At 50.6% G+C, this 18006-nt stretch overlaps 1 protein-coding gene and 1 long non-coding RNA gene across 3 annotated transcripts in view; one reads left to right on the top strand and one right to left on the bottom strand.

Moving 5' to 3' along the window:
- EMC10 (ER membrane protein complex subunit 10) overlaps positions 1–6615 on the top strand; it is an 8828-nt gene extending 2213 nt beyond the window's left edge. The window contains exons 3-8 of one of the 2 annotated variants that reach the window (XM_032264654.1): positions 834–943; positions 2193–2297; positions 3810–3991; positions 4086–4179; positions 5111–5197; positions 5418–6615. In XM_032264654.1, the coding sequence (XP_032120545.1) occupies positions 834–943; positions 2193–2297; positions 3810–3991; positions 4086–4179; positions 5111–5197 (578 nt within the window). In that variant the 3' untranslated portion in view covers positions 5418–6615. The remainder of the gene's footprint in view (positions 1–833; positions 944–2192; positions 2298–3809; positions 3992–4085; positions 4180–5110; positions 5198–5417) is intronic. The other variant, XM_032264653.1, reaches the window with a different exon arrangement.
- A 3792-nt stretch (positions 6616–10407) lies between these two features.
- Positions 10408–17636, bottom strand: LOC116540848. The gene is made up of 3 exons (XR_004264603.1): positions 17598–17636; positions 10948–11677; positions 10408–10775 (listed from the first exon to the last, which is right to left on the bottom strand). It is a non-coding gene; the product is annotated as an uncharacterized LOC116540848 (long non-coding RNA).
- Positions 17637–18006: the final 370 nt, after the last annotated feature.

Below are 18006 nucleotides of genomic sequence, written 5' to 3'. Positions count from 1 at the left end.
AAAAAAAAAAAAAAAAAAAAAAAAAAAAAAAAAAAGAAGAGAAACACTGTCTTTAAATACCCCCTTGCCTGTAAGACAAATTTCAGTTTTTAAAAAGACAGCAGAGCAGTGATTTCAGAGCCGAGTTTCCTCTTCAGTGCCAGGTGCCTGGCACTAGTGGTTCCACACTTTGCAAGTATTCGCCCATTCACAGCAGCTGCGTGAGGTGGTAGGCAATCATGTCAGTCTCTTTTTCCAGAAGAGGAAACAGGCTCAGAGTGGGCACCACACAAGGTCTCGTCGTGAGTGAGTGGCAGAGCTGGGGCCAGCTTCAAAGGCAAACTTAAACTGCCATGATGCAGGCGTCCATGTTCCCAGGGCCGATCACCAGTGCTGCCCAGAGTGTAGTCATTGAGTCTGAAGCCCCGAACGCAAGGGCACAAACCCTGAAGCTGGTGCCCCTCCTGGACCCTGGCATCTGCTCAGTGAATAGCTCCCTGATTCTGACACAGCCAGGCAGGTGGGAACTCCTGGACTCCCCAGCTTCCATATTTTGCAGCTGGGGAAGCTGAGGCTCAGAGAGGTTATCTGGCTGTCCCTGGGTCACCTGGTGAGGCAGAGGCAGGATGTGGGAGCTGTGGGGTTCATGGGTATGCTGTGGGTTGCCTTGTGAGGTGGGACATGCTGGGAGTGTCCCCACTTTGCAGATAGGAAAATGGGGGCCAAGATGGGGAGGGAACCTGGTCACTCGCATGGAGGCCAGGCCAAAATTTGAAGCTGAGCCTCCTGGGTCCTGCCTGGGTTGAAGGATGTGGGATGGGGATGGCATGTCTCTGAGCCTGAGCTCTTCACAGACGACAGTGCCAACTTCCGGAAGCGAGGCTCCCTGCTCTGGAACCAGCAGGATGGTACCTTGTCCTTGTCACAGCGGCAGCTCAGCGAGGAGGAGCGGGGCCGACTCCGGGTAAGGTGGGGCACTCAGGGCTGGGTGTGGATGGGAAGAGAGGGTATCCAGGTGTCTCTTCAGCTGCCCCGTGCTGGTGCCCGGCAGCCTTCCCTCCAGGCCCAGGTGGGCTTCCAGCACCTCCTGCCACCCTTGCTCTCTGTCCAAGGATGACCACTCCTGGTGGAATGGTGCCACACTTTGTCCTAGCTCCACCAGGCACGATGTCCTGCCTCGAGGCCTCCACCCACACTGCTCCCTCTTCCCCCGCAGGCTTCACACAGCCCCTCTCCTCTTCCAGATTCAGCTGAGCTGTTCCATGTCCACTTAGATGAAATTCGCTTGTGAGGAAAAAGAGATCCTCAGAATAGCCGTGTTTGGACAGGAGCCCGCTCCTGCCGCCCTGCACTGCGACAGCCTCCAGGGCCCGGCTCAGTCAGGCCCACTCCTGCCGCCCTGCGACAGCCTCCAGGGCCCGGCTCGGTCAGGCCCACTCCTGCCGCCCTGCGACAGCCTCCAGGGCCCGGCTCGGTCAGGCCCACTCCTGCCGCCCTGCGACAGCCTTCAGGGCCCGGCTCGGTCAGGGGCCCGCTTCTGCTGCCCTGCGCTGTGACAGCCCCCAGGGCCCGGCTCCGTCAGGGGCCCGCTTCTCCTAAGCTGCACTGTGACAGCCTCCAGGGCCCAGCTCGGTCCTCCTAGGGGTCGTGCACAGAGGCGCCAGGGCTCCAGGCAGCAGGATAGAGGGGGAGAAGGAGGGACAGAAGGAACATCAGTGTTTAGAGGAAGCTTGCAAAACCTGGCACAGCCAGCGTCCACCCAGGTGTGGCAGCGAGGGAGGCCATGTGGTGAGGTGTGCGTGAGCAGCCTTCGTGCATGGCGCCCACGTGATTCTCTGTCATAGCTGCCCCCAAAGAGAATTTATTGTGTGTGTAAATGTTGCATCCATGCATCGGGTGGACGCCAGGTGCAGCTGGACTCAGGCACGGGGACGGTGTCCTTGGGACCCACTCCATCGTTGGGCTGGGCTCTGTTCTTTTTGTGATGGCTTCTCCCCTAGGTGGGGCAGCCCCAGCTGCTGCTGGCTTCACCCACCAGCTGGGCCACCCCAGCAGGAAGAGTCCCAGGCAGACTCAGGTCAGCCAGGCTGGGGAGTGTGGGCTGTGAGGCGGGTGGGGCAGGAGAGGGACCTTTGCGGAGGCCTGGTGGGCATCACAGCCTGTCCAGGGCTGGCACCATCCCTCTGACCAGCACCCTTTCTTCCGGTCCCCAGGATGTGGCAGCCCTGAATGGCCTGTACCGGGTCCGGGTCCCAAGGCGACCTGGGGCCCTGGATGGCGTGGAAGCTGGTGGCTATGTCTCCTCCTTTGTCCCTGCGGTGAGTTGGTGTGGAGGATGAGCCCCTTCTCCCTCTTCCTCCCTACCCCTTACCCTGGTCCTGCTTCCACCATTCGAGCCCCAGTGTTTCTAGAGCCCTCAGAGGCCTGGGGGACTCAGACCTGGCCTTGCGCTCCAGGGCCTCCTGGTCTGGAGGGGTTGGTCCAGGTGGCGAGTGCTTTCATGGGGACAGCATTGTGAGGACTCCGGAGTGGGGGTGGTTGGGCTTGTGCCTGAGGGTGACAGGGAGCCACAGCCCTGTGGAGGGGGGCACGTTGGGAGCCAGATGTAGGGCTGAGTGCCCCACAGGGTCGTGGGGTGAGCCTTATGCTGTGCTGAGGCACAGGATCCGAGAAATAAAGAGACAGGACACAGAAGTACAAAGAAAACACAGCTGGGCTCGGGGGGTCACGCCACCTATAAGCAGAATCAGGCGAGGCCCCGAATGTCCAGAAGCATGAGTATTTATTGTGCATAGGTTAGGGGGCAGGGCAGTGAGTGAAATCATCTTTAAGGATAGTGATAGGGTCGTGAGCAATAAAACATGGGGTCCACCTCCATTAGGTCACCTAGGCCAGGAGATGGACAGTGCGCAGCAAGGGGCCCGTTCCTATGAAGGCAGGGGCCGTGTGCAGTAAGGGGTCCACCCCCATTAGGTCACCGAGGCTTGAAGGTGGGCCGTGCAGTGAAGAGGGTGCAGTGTGCAATACTTCTATCTATGGGAAACTACTTCTAAGAAGATTTATGGGAGGATGCTTTAAGTCACATAGCAGTGACAAAGCTGTCAAGGTTACTGCCACCTGCTGGCAGCTTCCAATGGGTTCTATGGGAAGATGCTTTTCAAGCAGCACAGTAGCAAGAGCTGATAAAGTTCACAGTCACCAAGGTGGATTCCCGTTCTGAGGGCAGCTTTCCACAAGAACTGGAGCAAGGTCCTGCAAGTCCCTTTATCAGGAGGAGTGGCTCTCGCCCCAAGCCTGCCATACAGCGGGTATCTTTACAATACTGAACGCTGCCGCCTGGGCCATGGATTCTTGTCCTGGTATAACTGTTTTTCCCTTAAATCATGCTCTGCACTGTGTCTGCTCCAGGCATTCCTCCGATTATAAGCTGCTTATTCCTTAATTCATGCTCTGTACTGTGTCCACTCTAGGCATTCCTCCGATTATGAACTAAGATATAATTATAGGTATATATGTAGGGAAATATTCTTTAGGCACTCATACTATCAACTATTAATGATTATATAGAGAGGATTATATAAAGGGATTCTTCAAGCCCTATTTCTATAAACTAATATATGATTATGTAAAGGATTATATAAAAGGAAATAGCTGAGTAGTAACACTATAAAGTGAGATATTCCTCAAGCCCTAACTGTGCCAGGGCTCTGCTTAGCTCTCATTCCTCGGTGCCTATATGGGGGGTTACCCACAGGGGGCAGCCGGGGGAGGTTAAGAGTGGAGCCCAGGCGGCAGGCTCCACACCTCTGCTGACCCCACTCCCCCCACAGTGCTCCCTGGTGGAGTCGCACCTCTCAGACCTGCTGACCCTGCACGTGGACGTGGCTGGCAATGTGGTGGGCGTGTCGGTGGTGACATACCCTGGGGGCTGCCGGGGCCACGAGGTGGAGGATGTGGACCTGGAGCTGTTCAACACATCGGTGCAGCTGCAGCCGCCCGCCACAGCCCCAGGGTGAGCCCGAGTCTGCTGCCTTTGTGATGACCTTGCCGCCTGCCCTGACCCTTTCTGGGCCTCTCACCCTTCTCCTTCCCTCCCCTCCCGCCAGCCCTGAGACGGCAGCCTTCATTGAGCGACTCGAGATGGAGCAGGCCCAGAAGGCCAAGAACCCCCAGGAGCAGAAGTCCTTCTTTGCCAAATATGTGAGTGGGGCTCCCCCGCCTTCCCATTCCCTTCCCGACAGTGCCGGTGTCTGGCCGGGCCCTCCCTGCTCCTGCCCATGGTGCTCAGGCCTGCTCCTCATCCTCCGGGCCTCCTGCGTGGGGGCCCCACATCCTCCCTGCCTCCTGTGTGGGGACCTCTCGTGCTCCGGGCCTCCTGTGTGTCCTCCTGCTACCTGGGCTGAGGGCTGTCAAGGCGTGTTTGCAGGAGGAGGGCGAGGAGGTGTGGTCAGGGGAGGTCAGCCAGCTCTAGGGCACAGGGTCCTGGGGCAGGTCTCGGCCTGAGCTAGGCTGTAGCTGTGAGGCCGGAGAGGAAGGGGCCGGTGGAGATTTCAGAGGAACCAGAGAGGCTTGGAAAGGAGGGGCGATTGGTTCCCCGGGGGTTGTACAGGAAGGAGAGAGGAGTGAGTCTTGGAGGGATGTGGCCCAAGGAGGGGCCTGGGGGCAGCAGGGTGCCCAGGAGGCTTCCTGGAGCCGAGGAGCAAGGGGCCTGTGTTGCCAGCAGCAGGTCTGAGTGTGGGGTGCTTGGAGGCTGAGCCACAGGGTGGGGATGCTGGGGATGGGAGGTTTCGCTGCTCGTGGAATAGGTGGCTTCCGCCCAGGCCTCTGGTCCCTGAGTGTGGAGATGGGGATTAGGTTGGGGCACAGGACCCCATGCAGGACAGGGCCAGCAAGGAGGCCGGCGTGGCCCGAGGGAGGCTAGGAGGATGCCGAGGCTGGCATGGCTGAGCCCTGCCATGCTGAGTGCCCTGCCCGAGGGCCTCACCCACTCCTCCCAGATAGTCCAGCAGCTGTGCTGCAGGGAAACTGAGGCCTGGAGGCTTAGCCCCACTTGAGCACCCTCCCGCTCCTCACTGGCCCTAGGGCCCCACGGCTGCCCGCTAGCCCTGACCTGCGCTTCCTCCCTCCCCAGTGGCACCTCATCTTGGGGGGGGCCGTGTTGCTCACAGCCCTGCGTCCTGCTGCGCCAGGGCCCGCGCCACCACCGCAGGAGGCCTGAGTGAGGACCGAGACCCCTGCCCCTGCCCCTCCCTGCGCCCCACCAGCCCTCCCCCACCTGTAGTGATGTAGGGGACCTGGGCGCCCCCCCTCATTTGGCCTCCCCTCACACCGGGCCCCACCTTCCCCACCCTGAGTGGGTCTGGGAGGGACCCACTCTCACCTCCTCCCCCCCTCTCTCTCTCTCTTTTGTGTCTGTCTGTCCTTCCGTCTGGCCGCAGTGGATGTACATCATTCCCGTCGTCCTGTTCCTCATGATGTCAGGAGCGCCGGACACTGGGGGCCAGGGTGGGGGTGGGGGAGGCGGTGGGGGCAGTGGCCGGTGAGGGCTCAGGCCGGTCAGCTTCCCTTCCTGCACACCCAGGGGCCTCCCTTTCTGCTGGAGTCCCCCATGGCCTCAGCTATCCCAAGAAGGGTTTGCTGGCCCCTCCTTTCCCCTGTCCCACAAGGCACCTGGGCCAGCCACTTGTCCTCTACCTTCCTGCTGGCAGAGGAGTGGCTGGACTGGGGCTTTGGCACAGGGGCCAGTGTCTCCTGCACCTGCGTCTCCTGCGCCCGCCTCCCCCGTGACCCCCTGCAGCCCCAGGGGCTTCCCTGCCCATGGAATAGAGCCTGTGATCCTGGCCACTGTTCCAGCTCTGACCCCGTGTCCCCCCCACCCCGAGCCGTGCAGTCTGGGAACATGCCGCCTTCTCTCCAGCCTCTGTGCCTTTGTTCCTGGTGGTCTTAGCCTCCTGCCCCTGGCCGGGCTAGGTGGTCCCGTCCAGCTCCTGCAGCACCCCCCTCATTCTGATACTGGACTGGGACGCAGCCTCCCTTCTGTGCCCCCTTGGGGGCACCCTGGGTCTCCTCCTTAGGGGCAGAGGTGTGAAAGAGCTGAGGCTAGATGGCCAGAGGCTCCTGTGCCCCACTCCTAGCACCGTCCCTGGGGTCGAGGTTTGACATTTGTCTGCCTAGTGCAGACAAGGGGTCCTTGCCTGGAGGGTGACAGGCCTCCAGACTTGAAGGAAAAGGTTTAAGGTAAAAAAGAAAACAAAACCAACAGTTAGTGGAGTCGAAGGTGAGACTGTCAATAGAACCCCTCCACCCTCCTCCCCACCGCCCAGCGTCCTGCCCCGACCTCGGCACTGGGAGGGGCTGCAGCCTTTGGTTGTGTGCACCCTAAATCTATTTAAAAACATCAACAATGTGCTGAAACGTGTGAATGTTTTGAAAAGTTATAGTTACAGCTTCCGGCAGCCAAAAACAACTGTTGTTTTGGCAAGACGGTCCTGATGTACAGGCTTGACTGAAACTGACTGCTCACTTGACATGTTAGAAACCCAAGGAATGGCCATCCCGACGTCACTGAGGCTGTGTGAAGCTCAGCTGTGTTGTGTGACAGTTTATTAAACTGGCCCTTGAATGTTGGACCCTCAAGCTCGCCTCCTGCATTGTGTGGTTATCACTAGCGCCCCAGTGAATGCTGTCGTCCAGTCTGCTGGGTGTGGTTCGAATGATCTCGGGATGCATGACTGAAATGGAGTTACGACGGTAGGTCGGAAATGCGCTTATGAACGGGAGGTGCGTTCACAGGAGCCGACTGTCGGCACCAGGACGTGGCGCACAGGTGGAAGTTGCATTCCCCTCCATCACTTCTTTTTTCTTTTCTTTTTTATTTATTTATTTTTTTTTTTGAGACGGAGTTTCACTCATGTTACCCAGGCTGGAGTGCAATGGCGCGATCTCGGCTCACCGCAACCTCCGCCTCCCGGGTTCAGGCAATTCTCCTGCCTCAGCCTCCTGAGTAGCTGGGATTACAGGCACGCACCACCATGCCCAGCTAATTTTTTGTATTTTTGGTAGAGACGGGGTTTCACCATGTTGACCAGGATGGTCTCGATCTCTTGACCTCGTGATCCACCCGCCTCGGCCTCCCACAGTGCTGGGATTACAGGCTTGAGCCACCGCGCCCGGCCGTTTCTTTTTTCTTTTGAGACAGGGTCTTGCTCTGTCACCCAAGCTGGAGAGCAGGTGGCACGACCTTGGCTCACTGAAACCTCCACCTCCCAGGCTCCGGGCTCCTCCCTCAGCCTCCCGAGTAGCTGGGATGACAGGTGTGTACCACGCCCAGCTAGTTTTTGTATTTTTTGTAGAGATGGGGTTTCACCATGTTGCCCTGGCTGGTTTTGAACTGCTGTACTCAAGTGATCCATCTTCCTCTACCTCCCAACGTGCTGGGATTGCAGGTATGAGCCACCATGCTGGCTTCTCTCGTCACTTCTTCAGTCTAACACCCCAGTGAGCTCTTTCGGCTACCCTGCTCTCTCATCACTCCTATTTGATTTTTTATTTTCCCTCTTGAAGTGTCTGTGCTAGCCCAAACAGATAGTGAGTAATGTGTAGGACTTGCCCCCCCGACCTTTTTAAAGAGAAGGGTCTCGTTCTGTCACCCAGGCTGGAGTGCCGTGGCACATAGTTCATTGCAGGCTCAAACTCCTGGACTCAAGTGATCCTCCTACCTTGGCCTCCCAAAGTGTTGGAATTACAGGTGTGAGCCACCGTGCTCAGCAGAGGGATTATCTTTTTACAGGCTTTTATTTTTTGGTAGCGACACGCTCCGAGGCATCCGTGCCATGGACAAGGTGCACCTTATACCAGACGTGGAAACCACCCAGCTATGCCAATAGAAGGTGGGAAAACAGCAGCACCTGCAAAACTATTTACATATGCACCTGCTGCTTTATGTGGGTAATATCTGCAGAATATCAGGACAGAAAACTCAGGCCGCCTCCAGGGAAGTGGGTGCTGGAGTCTTGGGTGAGCATACAGTTTCTCACTGTGAATCCCACTGTATCTTTTGTGTTGGAGACAGTCTCTCCCTCTGCTGGATTTGAATGCTCCTAAATGCACTTAGGATTGCTTGCCATGCATTTAGGCTGCATGGCAAGCAATCCTAAAATATACAAGACTACATTTAGTATTTTGTAAAATTCTTTACTACCCCCAAATTGTCTACTGTAAACTATGAGCTCCTTATTTGGGAGAGGTGGGGGGTGGGGTGGAGTTTCACTTGTTACCCAGGCTGGAGTCCCCCAACCCCCCAACAGACCCCAGTGTGTGATGCTTCCCTCCCTGTGTCCATGTGTTCTCATTATTCAACACCTGCCTATGAGAACATGTGGTGTTTGATTTTCTGTTCTTGTGTCAGTTTGCTGAGAATGATGGTTTCCAGGTTCATCCGTGTCACTACAAAGGACATGAACTCATCGTTTTTTATGGCTGCCTAGTATTCCATGGTGTATATGTGCCACATTTTCCCTGTCCAATCTATCATTGATGGGCATTTGGGTTGGCTCCAAGTCTTTGCTATTGTAAAGAGTGTCACAGTGAACATTCGTGTGCATGTGTCCTTAAAACAGAATGATTTATAATCCTTTGGATATATACCCAGTAATGGGATTGCTGGGTCAGATGAAATTTCTATTTCTAGGTCCTTGAGGAATCGCCACATTGTCTTCCACAATGGTTGAACTAATTTATACTCCCACCAACAGTGTAAAAGTGTTCCTATTTCTCCACATCCTCTCCAGCATCTGTTGTCTCCAGATGTTTTAATGATCGCCATTCTAACTGGCGTGAGGTGGTATCTCAATGTAGTTTTGATTTGCATTTCTCTAATGACCAGTGATGATGAGCATTTTTTCAGATGTTTGTTGGCCTCATGTATGTCTTCTTTTGTAAAGTGTCTGTTCATATCCTTTGCCCACTTTTGAATGGCCTGTTTTTTTTTTCTTGTAAATCTGTTTTAGTTCTTTGTAGAATCTGGATATCAGCCCTTTGTCAGATGGGTAGATGGCAAAAATTTTTTACCATTCTGTTGGTTGCTGATTTACTCTAATGACTGTTTTGCTGCATAGAAGCTGTGGAGTTTGATTAGGTCCCGTTTGTCTGCTTTGACTTTTGTTGCCAATGCTTTTGGTGTTTTGGTCATGAAGTCCTTGCCTACGCCTATGTCCTGAATGGTTTTGCCTAGATTTTCTTCTACGGTTTTTATGGTGTTAGGTCTTATGTTTAAGTCTTTAATCTATCTGGAGTTAATTTTAGTGTAAGGTGTCAGGAAGGGGTCCAGTTTCTGCTTTCTGCACATGGCTAGCCAGTTTTCCCAGCACCATTTATTAAACAGGGAATCCTTTCCCCATTGCTTGTTTTTGTCAGGTTTGTCAGAGATCAGATGGTTGTAGATGTGTGGTGTTGCCTCCGAGGCCTCTCTTATGTTCTATTGGTCTCTATCTCTGTTTTGGTACCAGTACCATGCTGTTTTGATTACTATAGCCTTGTAGTATATTTTGAAGTCCGGTAGTGTGATGCTTCCAGCTTTGTTCTTTTTGCTTAGAATTGATTTGGCTATGTGGGCTCTCTTTTGGTTCCGTAACTTTTGTATTTTTAGTAGAGATTTCTACTCATCATGTTGACCAGGCTGGTCTCAAATTCCTGACTTTAAATGATACACCTGCTGGGCCGGGTGCGGTGGCTCAAGCCTGTAATCCCAGCACTTTGGGAGGCGGAGGTGGGTGGATCATGAGGTCAAGAGATCGAGACCATCCTGGTCAATATGGTGAAACCCCGTCTCTACTAAAACTACAAAAAATTAGCTGGGCATGGTGGCGCATGCCTGTAGTCCCAGCTACTCAGGAGGCTGAGGCAGGAGAATTGCCTGAACCCAGGAGGCGGAGGTTGCGGTGAGCTGAGATCGCGCCATTGCACTCCAGCCTGGGTAACAAGAGCGAAACTCCGTCTCCAAAAAACATACAAAAAAAAAAAAAAAAAAAAAAAAAAAGTGATACACCTGCCTCGGCCCCCTAAAATGCTGGGATTACAGGTGTGAGCCACCAGGCCTGGCCTCTATAGGCTTCTTTACCCCATCATCAGAGAGACTCCCTGGTAAGGATCAGGGGCTAAAATTACTGGTGCCTCTTCAGCTGTCAGCTGTCAGTCCATCCTCCTTTGCTTGTACCCACCTTCCAGTCAGCGAGGCACAACAATGTTGTTACAAAGGAAACAAACTCAATTTGGTCCATTTCCTGGAATGTAGTCTCCCCAGACAGGTTTGTGTGAACAAATTTCCATTTTCCTTTGTTTGCCATATACAGCCCTACTTGCATTTCCATGGGAGCCAATCCACCCACCCACAGAATGACTTGAAAATGTGTGAAGTTCAGAAATTTCATACCAGTTTGCTGAGCATGTTTATATATTGATTAGGAGTAAAAATGTTCATTTTTAAAAAATGTTACAAATTCTCCCTCTCCCCTCCTTTCACCCAGTATCCCCTGTTCCTCCCCCAGGCATTCTGGTCACTGTTCCTTTTTGTTGGGATCATTGTCAGTGTCTCATACAGCTGGGTTGCAGTTCCATTATTTGCCAGTAGGTGGTGAGAGAAGATTCCACGCACTCAGAATGCCTCAGATTGGCTCCTGTGGCTTCTCTCCATGTCCTTCAGGGAGTGCTGTTGGTCCCTCAGGTATTGTCGGGTTCCTTCCAAGTCCCTGTCCTAGCAGTTGCTGCTCTTCAGAAACGCTGGGCACCGACTTTCTCATCTGTGAAATGGAATTCAGGTGAGGCCCCCCCCCACCCCCCCGTGCTGAGGTGCTTCCAGAGGAAGAGTTGGGGAGGAAAAAGGCATCATCCCCTGCTCACTGAGCTCAGATAGGAAGCCAGGAATTCCTAGCCAACCCCAGGGGCCCCACCCAGTCCTGCCCTGCTCCTTACATGCTGTGTATCTTTAGGCAAGTTTCTTCCTGTCTCTGAGCATTTTCCTTCTTTCTGCCTTCCTGGGCCTACGGCAGGTCTGATTCCTCCAGGTAGTGTCCAGAGTTCCAGACAGATGGAAAAGAGAGAGAGAATGGGAGTCACAAAGGTGTCTGTTCCACTCCTGGGCCTCAGGCTTAGGGCCTGCTCAGGGCTAGCCTGTTTGGGACTCAGTGTGGACTCCTGCCTCCTGGTCAGGACCTGGGAGCAGCCAAGGCAGGAATAGGAGAGGGAGACAAAGGCCCACGGGGCAGGGATGCAGGGGCCATCTGGAGATGGAGGAGGGAGGCCAGTGGGAGTGGGAGGTCTGGAGGGGAGAGAGAGAGAGAGGGAGAGAGGGAGAAGGAGCAAGGAGAGGAGACAGGTCCAGGGAAGAGGGAAAGGAAAGGACGGGGCAGAGACAGAGAAACCAGAGAGAAGGAAGGAAGAGACCCAAGGAGGAGAGACAGGGAAGCAAGAGGGAGGTGAGAAGGAGGAGGAGAGGAAAGAGGTGGAAATGAAACTGGAGAAATGGGGAGGAAAGGAGGGAGGAGAAAGTTCAGGAAAAAAGCAAGAGGAGTTGGTGGCATGTACCTGAGTCCCAGCTACTCAGGAGGCTGAAGTGGGAGGATCACTCGAGCCCAGGAGTTCTGGGCTCTAGTGCACTATGCTGATTGGGTGTCTGTACTAAGTTTGGCATCAATAGGGTGACCTCAGGAAGATCCAAGATCCCTGATTAGACACAACTCCAGCGCACAACACCCAGTGAGAGAGACGCAGAAATCCAGAGATCTCCTAGCTCCAACCAAGGTACCAGGTGCATTTCAACGGGTCTGGTCTGATGGTGAGGAAAGCCCACTCAGGGCAGCCCAGGGCAGGGAGGGGTGCTGCTTCACCCAGAAAGTACATCTGACCGGTGACTTGGAGGCTCCCCCTCTGGCACTCCGGTCCAGATACAGCACTTCCCCTAAAGCCTCAGTAATACACAGAACAGGGGATCTTTGCCAGTCAAGCACCAGGAATTATAAGTATGGAGTTGAATAAGAGCCTGAGGACTGAGCTATCGCCCCTTCCCCATGCCCAGAGAGAGGGAGCTGTAAGCAGGAGCGGCTGGGTGGGTCCCTGCCCTCCCCACAAACCCCAGAGGGCTGAAGCTTTAACTGTAGTCGGATGCGTAGCCAGTGCCACAGTCTGAGGTGAACCCTGAATGATCCAGCCCAGTGGAGGAAGGGCACAACCCACCACTAGAGGGGTGGGACTGGGCTACATGTTTTAACAACAAACACAGGAAGCCTACATAGCAAAGGGACAGTGTTCTTGACAACCCAGCAGTGCCTACAGGTCAGCAGAAGAGGTGGGCCTAATCTCCCAGTATGAACAAAAAAGACACAGGAACCTTCCCTAGTAACCTGAAGGAGTCCCTAGAAACCCAGTAATGCCTCCACAGGCAGACAAGCGACCTCATCAAGCTGCTCTCTGACACCAGAGCCAGGTAAATCCACAAAGATGGGGAAAAAACCAGCGCAAAGAAGGTGAAACCATCAAAGACCAGAACACCTCTTCTCCTTCCAGGGATCACAACTCCTCAACAACAAAGGATCACAGCTTGACTGAGAAGGAGTGTGAAGAATTGATGGAAACAGGATTCAGAAGGTGGATAATAACAAACTTTTCAGAGCTAAAGGAACATGTTCTGACTCAATGCAAAGAAACCAAAAACCTTGAAAAAAGGTTAGGCGAAATACTAACTAGAATCACCAGCTTAGAGAAGAACATAAACGACTTCATGGAGTCGAAAACACAGCATGGGAACTATGTGAAGCAAACACAAATGCTAATAGCCGAATCGATCAAGCAGAAGAAAGGATGCGAGAGATTGAAGATCAACTCAATAAAATAAAAAGAGAAGGCAAGACAAGAGAAAAAAGAGTGAAAAGAAAGCCTCCAAGACACATGGGATTATATGAAAAGACCTAATCTATGCTTGATTGGTGTACCTGAATTTGATGGGGAGAATGAATCCAAGCTGGAAAACATGCTCCAGGATAGTGTCCAGAAGAACTTCCCAAGCATAGCAAGGTAGTCCAACATTTAAATTCAAGAAATACAGAGAACTCCACCAAGATATTCCTCAAGAAGAGCAACCTCAAGGCACATAATCTTCAAATTCACCAGGGTTGAAATATGAAGGAAAAAATGCTAAGGGCAGCCAGAGAGAAAGGTCAGGTCACCCACAGAGGGAAGCCAGTCAGACTCACAGCAGATCTCTTGGCAGAAACTCTACAAGCCAGAAGAGAGTGGGGGCCAATATTCAACATCTTTTTTTTTTTTTTTTTTTTTGGAAACGGAGTTTTGCCTCTTTTACCCAGGCTGGAGTGCAATGGCGCAATCTCGGCTCACCGCAACCTCCGCCTCCTGGGTTCAAGCAATTCTCCTGCCTCAGCCTCCTGAGTCGCTGGGATTACAGGCATGCACCACCATGCCCAGCTAATTTTTTGTATTTTTAGTAGAGACGGGGTTTCACCATGTTGACCAGGATGGTCTCGATCTCTTGACCTTGTGATCCACCCGCCTCGGCCTCCCACAGTGCTGGGATTACAGGCTTGAGCCACCGCGCCCAGCTCAACATCCTTAAAGAAAATAACTTTCAACCCAGAATCTCATATTCAGCCAAATTAAGCTTCATAAATGAAGGAGAAATAAAATCCGTTAAGGACAACCAATTATTGAGAGATTTTGTCACCACCAGACCTGCCCTACAAGAGCTCCTGAAAGAAACATTAAGCATGGAAAGGAACACGTACCAGACACTGCAAAAGCAAACCAGTTGGCAAAGGCCAAAAATGCAATTAAGAAAATGAGTCAACTAATGGGAAAGAAAACCAGCCAGCAACAAAATGGCAGGATCAGATTCACACATAACAGTATTAACATTGAATGTGAATGGCCTAAATGCCCCAATCAAAAGACACAGACTGGCAAACTGGATAAAAAGTCAGAACTCATCGGTGTGCTGTATTCAGGAAACCCATCTCACATACAAAGACACACAGACTCAAAGGAATGGAAGGAGATTTACCAAGCAAATAGAGAACAAAAAAAAGTAGGGGTTGCAATCCTAGTCTCTGAAAAAATGGACTTCAAACCAACAAAGATCAAGAGACAAGGACACTACATAATGGTAAAAGGATCAATCCAACAGCAAGAGCTAACTATCCTAAATATATACACCCCCAACACAAGAGCACTCAGATACATAAAGCAAGTTTTTAATGACCTAAAGCGAGATTTAGACTATTGACCCCTATTGTCAAAATTGAAAGAGCTAGAGGAACAAGATAAAAAAAACTCAAAAGCTAGAAGACGACAAGAAGTAACTAAGAGCAGAACTGAAGGAGACAGAGACAAAAAACTCTTCAAAAAATCGATAAATCCAGGAGCTGGTTTTTTGAAAAGATCACTGCTAGCCAGATTAATAAGAAAAGGGAGAAGAATCGGCCGGGCGCGGTGGCTCAAGCCTGTAATCCCAGCACTTTGGGAGGCCGAGGCGGGTAGATCACAAGGTCAAGAGATCGAGACCATCCTGGTCAACATGGTGAAACCCTGTCTCTACTAAAAATACAAAAAAATTAGCTGGGCATGGTGGTGCGTGCCTGTAATCCCAGCTACTCAGGAGGCTGAGGCAGGAGAATTGCCTGAACCCAGGAGGCGGAGGTTGCGGTGAGCCGAGATCGCGCCATTGCACTCCAGCCTGGGTAACATGAGGGAAACTCTGTCTCAAAAAAAAAAAAAAAAAAGAAAAGGGAGAAGAATCAAATAGATGCAATAAAAAACGATAAAGGGGAATCACCACAGATTGCACAGAAATACAAACTACCATCCGGGATTACTACAGACAGCTCTACTCATACCAGTAAACCAGGAAGAAATGGACATATTCCTAGACACTTGTACTCTACCAAGACTAAACCAGGAGGAAGCTGAAACCCTGAATAGATCAATAATGAGTGCTGACATAGAGGCAGCAATCAATAGCCTACCAACCAAAAACAGTCCAGGTCCAGATGGGTTCACAGCCAAATTCTACCAGACGTACAAAGAAGAGCTGGTTCCATTCCTTCTGAAACTATCAAACAATACAAAAGGAGGGAATCCTCCCTAACTCATTTTATGAGACCAAGATCATCCTGATACCAAAACCAGGCAGATTCAACTAAAAAAGAAAACTTCAGGCCAATATCTATGATGAACATCAACGCAAAAATCTTCAATAAAATACTGGCAAACAGATTGCAATAGCACATCAAGAAGCTTATCCATCACCACCAAGTAGGTTTCATCCCGGGGATGCAAGGCTGGTTCAACATATGCAAATCTATAAATGTAATCCATCACATAAATGGAACCAAAGACAAAAACCACATGATTATCTCAATAGATATCGAAGGCAGAGAAGGCCTTCGATAAAATTCAACAGCGCTTCATGCTAAAAACTCAATAAACTAGGTATTGATGGAATGTATCATAAAATGATAAAAGCTATATATGACAAACCTACAGCCAATATCATACTGAATGGGCAAAAGCTGGAAGAATTCCCAATGAAATCAGGCAATAGACAAGGGTGCCCTCTCTCACCACTCCTATTCAACATAGTATTGGAAGTTCTAGCCAGAGCAATCAGGCAAGAAAAAGAAAGAGTATTCAATTAGGAAAGGAGGAAGTCAAACGGTCTCTATTTGCAGATGACATGATTGTATATCTGGAAGACCCCATCGTCTCAGCCCAAAATCTTCTCAAACTGATAAGCAACTTCAGCAAAGTCTCAGGATACAAAAATCAATGTGCAGAAATCACAAGCATTCCTATATACCAATAACAGACAAACAGCCAAATCAAGAGCGAACTCCCATTCACAATTGCTACAAAGAGAATAAAATACCTAGGAATACAACTAACAATGAATGTAAAGGACCTCTTCAAGGAGAACTACAAACCACCGCTCAACAAAGTAAGAGAGGACAGAAACAGATGGAGAAACATTCCATGCTTATGGTTAGGAAGAGTCAATATCGTGAAAATGGCCATACTGCCCAAAGTAATCTATAGATTCAACGCTATCCCCATCAAGCTACCAATGACCTTCTTCACAGAACTGGAAAAAACTACTTTAAACTTCATATGGAATCACAAAAGACTCCGCATAGCCAAGACAATCCTAAGCAAAAAGAACAAAGCTGGAGGCATCACACTGCCAGACTTCAAAATATACTACAAGTCTATAGTAATCAAAATAGCATGTTACTGGTACCAAAACAGAGACACAGACCAATGGAACAAAACAGAGACCACAGAAGAAACACCACACATCTACAACCATCTGATCTTTGACAAACCTGACAAAAACAAGCAATGGGGAAAGGATTCCCTGTTTAATAAATGGTGTTGGGAAAACTGGCTAGCAATGTGCAGAAGGCAGAAACTGGACCCCTACCTGTCACCTTACACTAAAATTAACTCCAGATGGATAAAAGATTTAAACATAAAACCTAACACCATAAAAACGGTAGAAGAAAACGTAGGCAAAACCATCCAGGGCAGGCATAGGCAAGGACTTCATGACTAAAACACCAAAAGCAATGGCAATAAAAGCCAAGATAGACAAATGGGATCTAATAATCTCCAGAGCTTCTGTACAGCAAAAGAAACCATCATTAGAGTGAATTGGCAACCAACAGAACAGGAAAAATATTTGCAATCTACCTATCTGACAAAGGGCTCATATCCAGAATCTACAAAGAACTGAAACATATACAAGAAAAAAACAACCCCATTCAAAAGTAGGCGAAGGATATGAACACTTTTCAAAAGAAGACATATATGAGACCAAAAAACATGAAAAAATGCTCATCATCACTGGTCATTACAGAAATGCAAATCAAAACCACATTGAGGTATCTCACGCCAGTTAGAATGGTGATCATTAAAAAATCTGTAGACAACAGATGCTGGAGAGGATGTGGAGAAATAGGAACACTGTTACACAGTTGGTGGGAGAGTAAATTAGTTCAACCATTGTGGAAGACAGTGTGGCGATTTCTCAAGGATCTAGAAATAGAAATTCCATTTGACCCAGCAATCCCATTACTGGGTATATACCCAAAAACTAAGTCGTTCTACTATAAAGACACATGCACACATACATTCATTGCAGCCCTGTGTACAATAGCAAAGACCTGGAACCAACCCAATGCCCATCAATGATAGACTGGACAAAGAAAATGTGGCACATAAACACCATGGAATACTACACAGCCATAAAAAACGATGAGTTTGTGCCTTTGTAGGGACTTGGATGAATGTGGAAACCATCATTCTCAGCAAACTGACACAAGAACAGAAAGCTAAACACTGAATGTTCTCACTCATAGGTGGGTGTTTAACAATAAGAACACGTGGACTCAGGGAGAGGGGCATCACACACTGGGGGCAGTTGGTGGAGGTGGGGGTAGGGGAGAGACATCGGGAGGTGGGGAGGGAGGGGCGGGATAACATGGGGAGAAATGCCAGGTATGGTATGCACCTAAGATAAAATAAATAAATTTAATAAATTAAAAAATATATATGGTGACCTCCCAGGAGCAGGGGACCACCAGGTTGCCTAAGGAGGGAGAACCAGCTCAGGTCGGAAACGGAGCAGGTCAAAACTCCCGTGCTGATCAGCAATGGGATTGAGCCTGTAAATAGCCACTGCACTCCAGCCTGGGCAGCATAGTGAGACCCTGTCTCTTAAAAAAAAAAAAAAAAAAGGCCAGGCGCAGTGGCTCACACCTATAATCCTAGCACTTTGGGAGGCCGAGGTGGGTGGGTCACCTGAGGTCAGGAGTTCAAGACCAGCCTGGCCATCATGGTGAAACACCATTTTTTTTTTTTTTTTTTTTTTTTTTAAGGAAGAGGGAGAAAGGAGACAGAGTGGGGGCCGGAAGTGGAAAGAGAAGAAAAGGCAGAAGGGGAAAGAAAGACAGAGTGAAAAGGACAGGA

Source organism: Sapajus apella, unplaced genomic scaffold (genome assembly GCF_009761245.1).
Source record: "Sapajus apella isolate SASKATOON/1434 unplaced genomic scaffold, GSC_monkey_1.0 scaffold144, whole genome shotgun sequence".
Lineage (NCBI taxonomy): Eukaryota > Metazoa > Chordata > Mammalia > Primates > Cebidae > Sapajus > Sapajus apella.
This window is presented reverse-complemented; position numbering and strand designations above follow the sequence as displayed.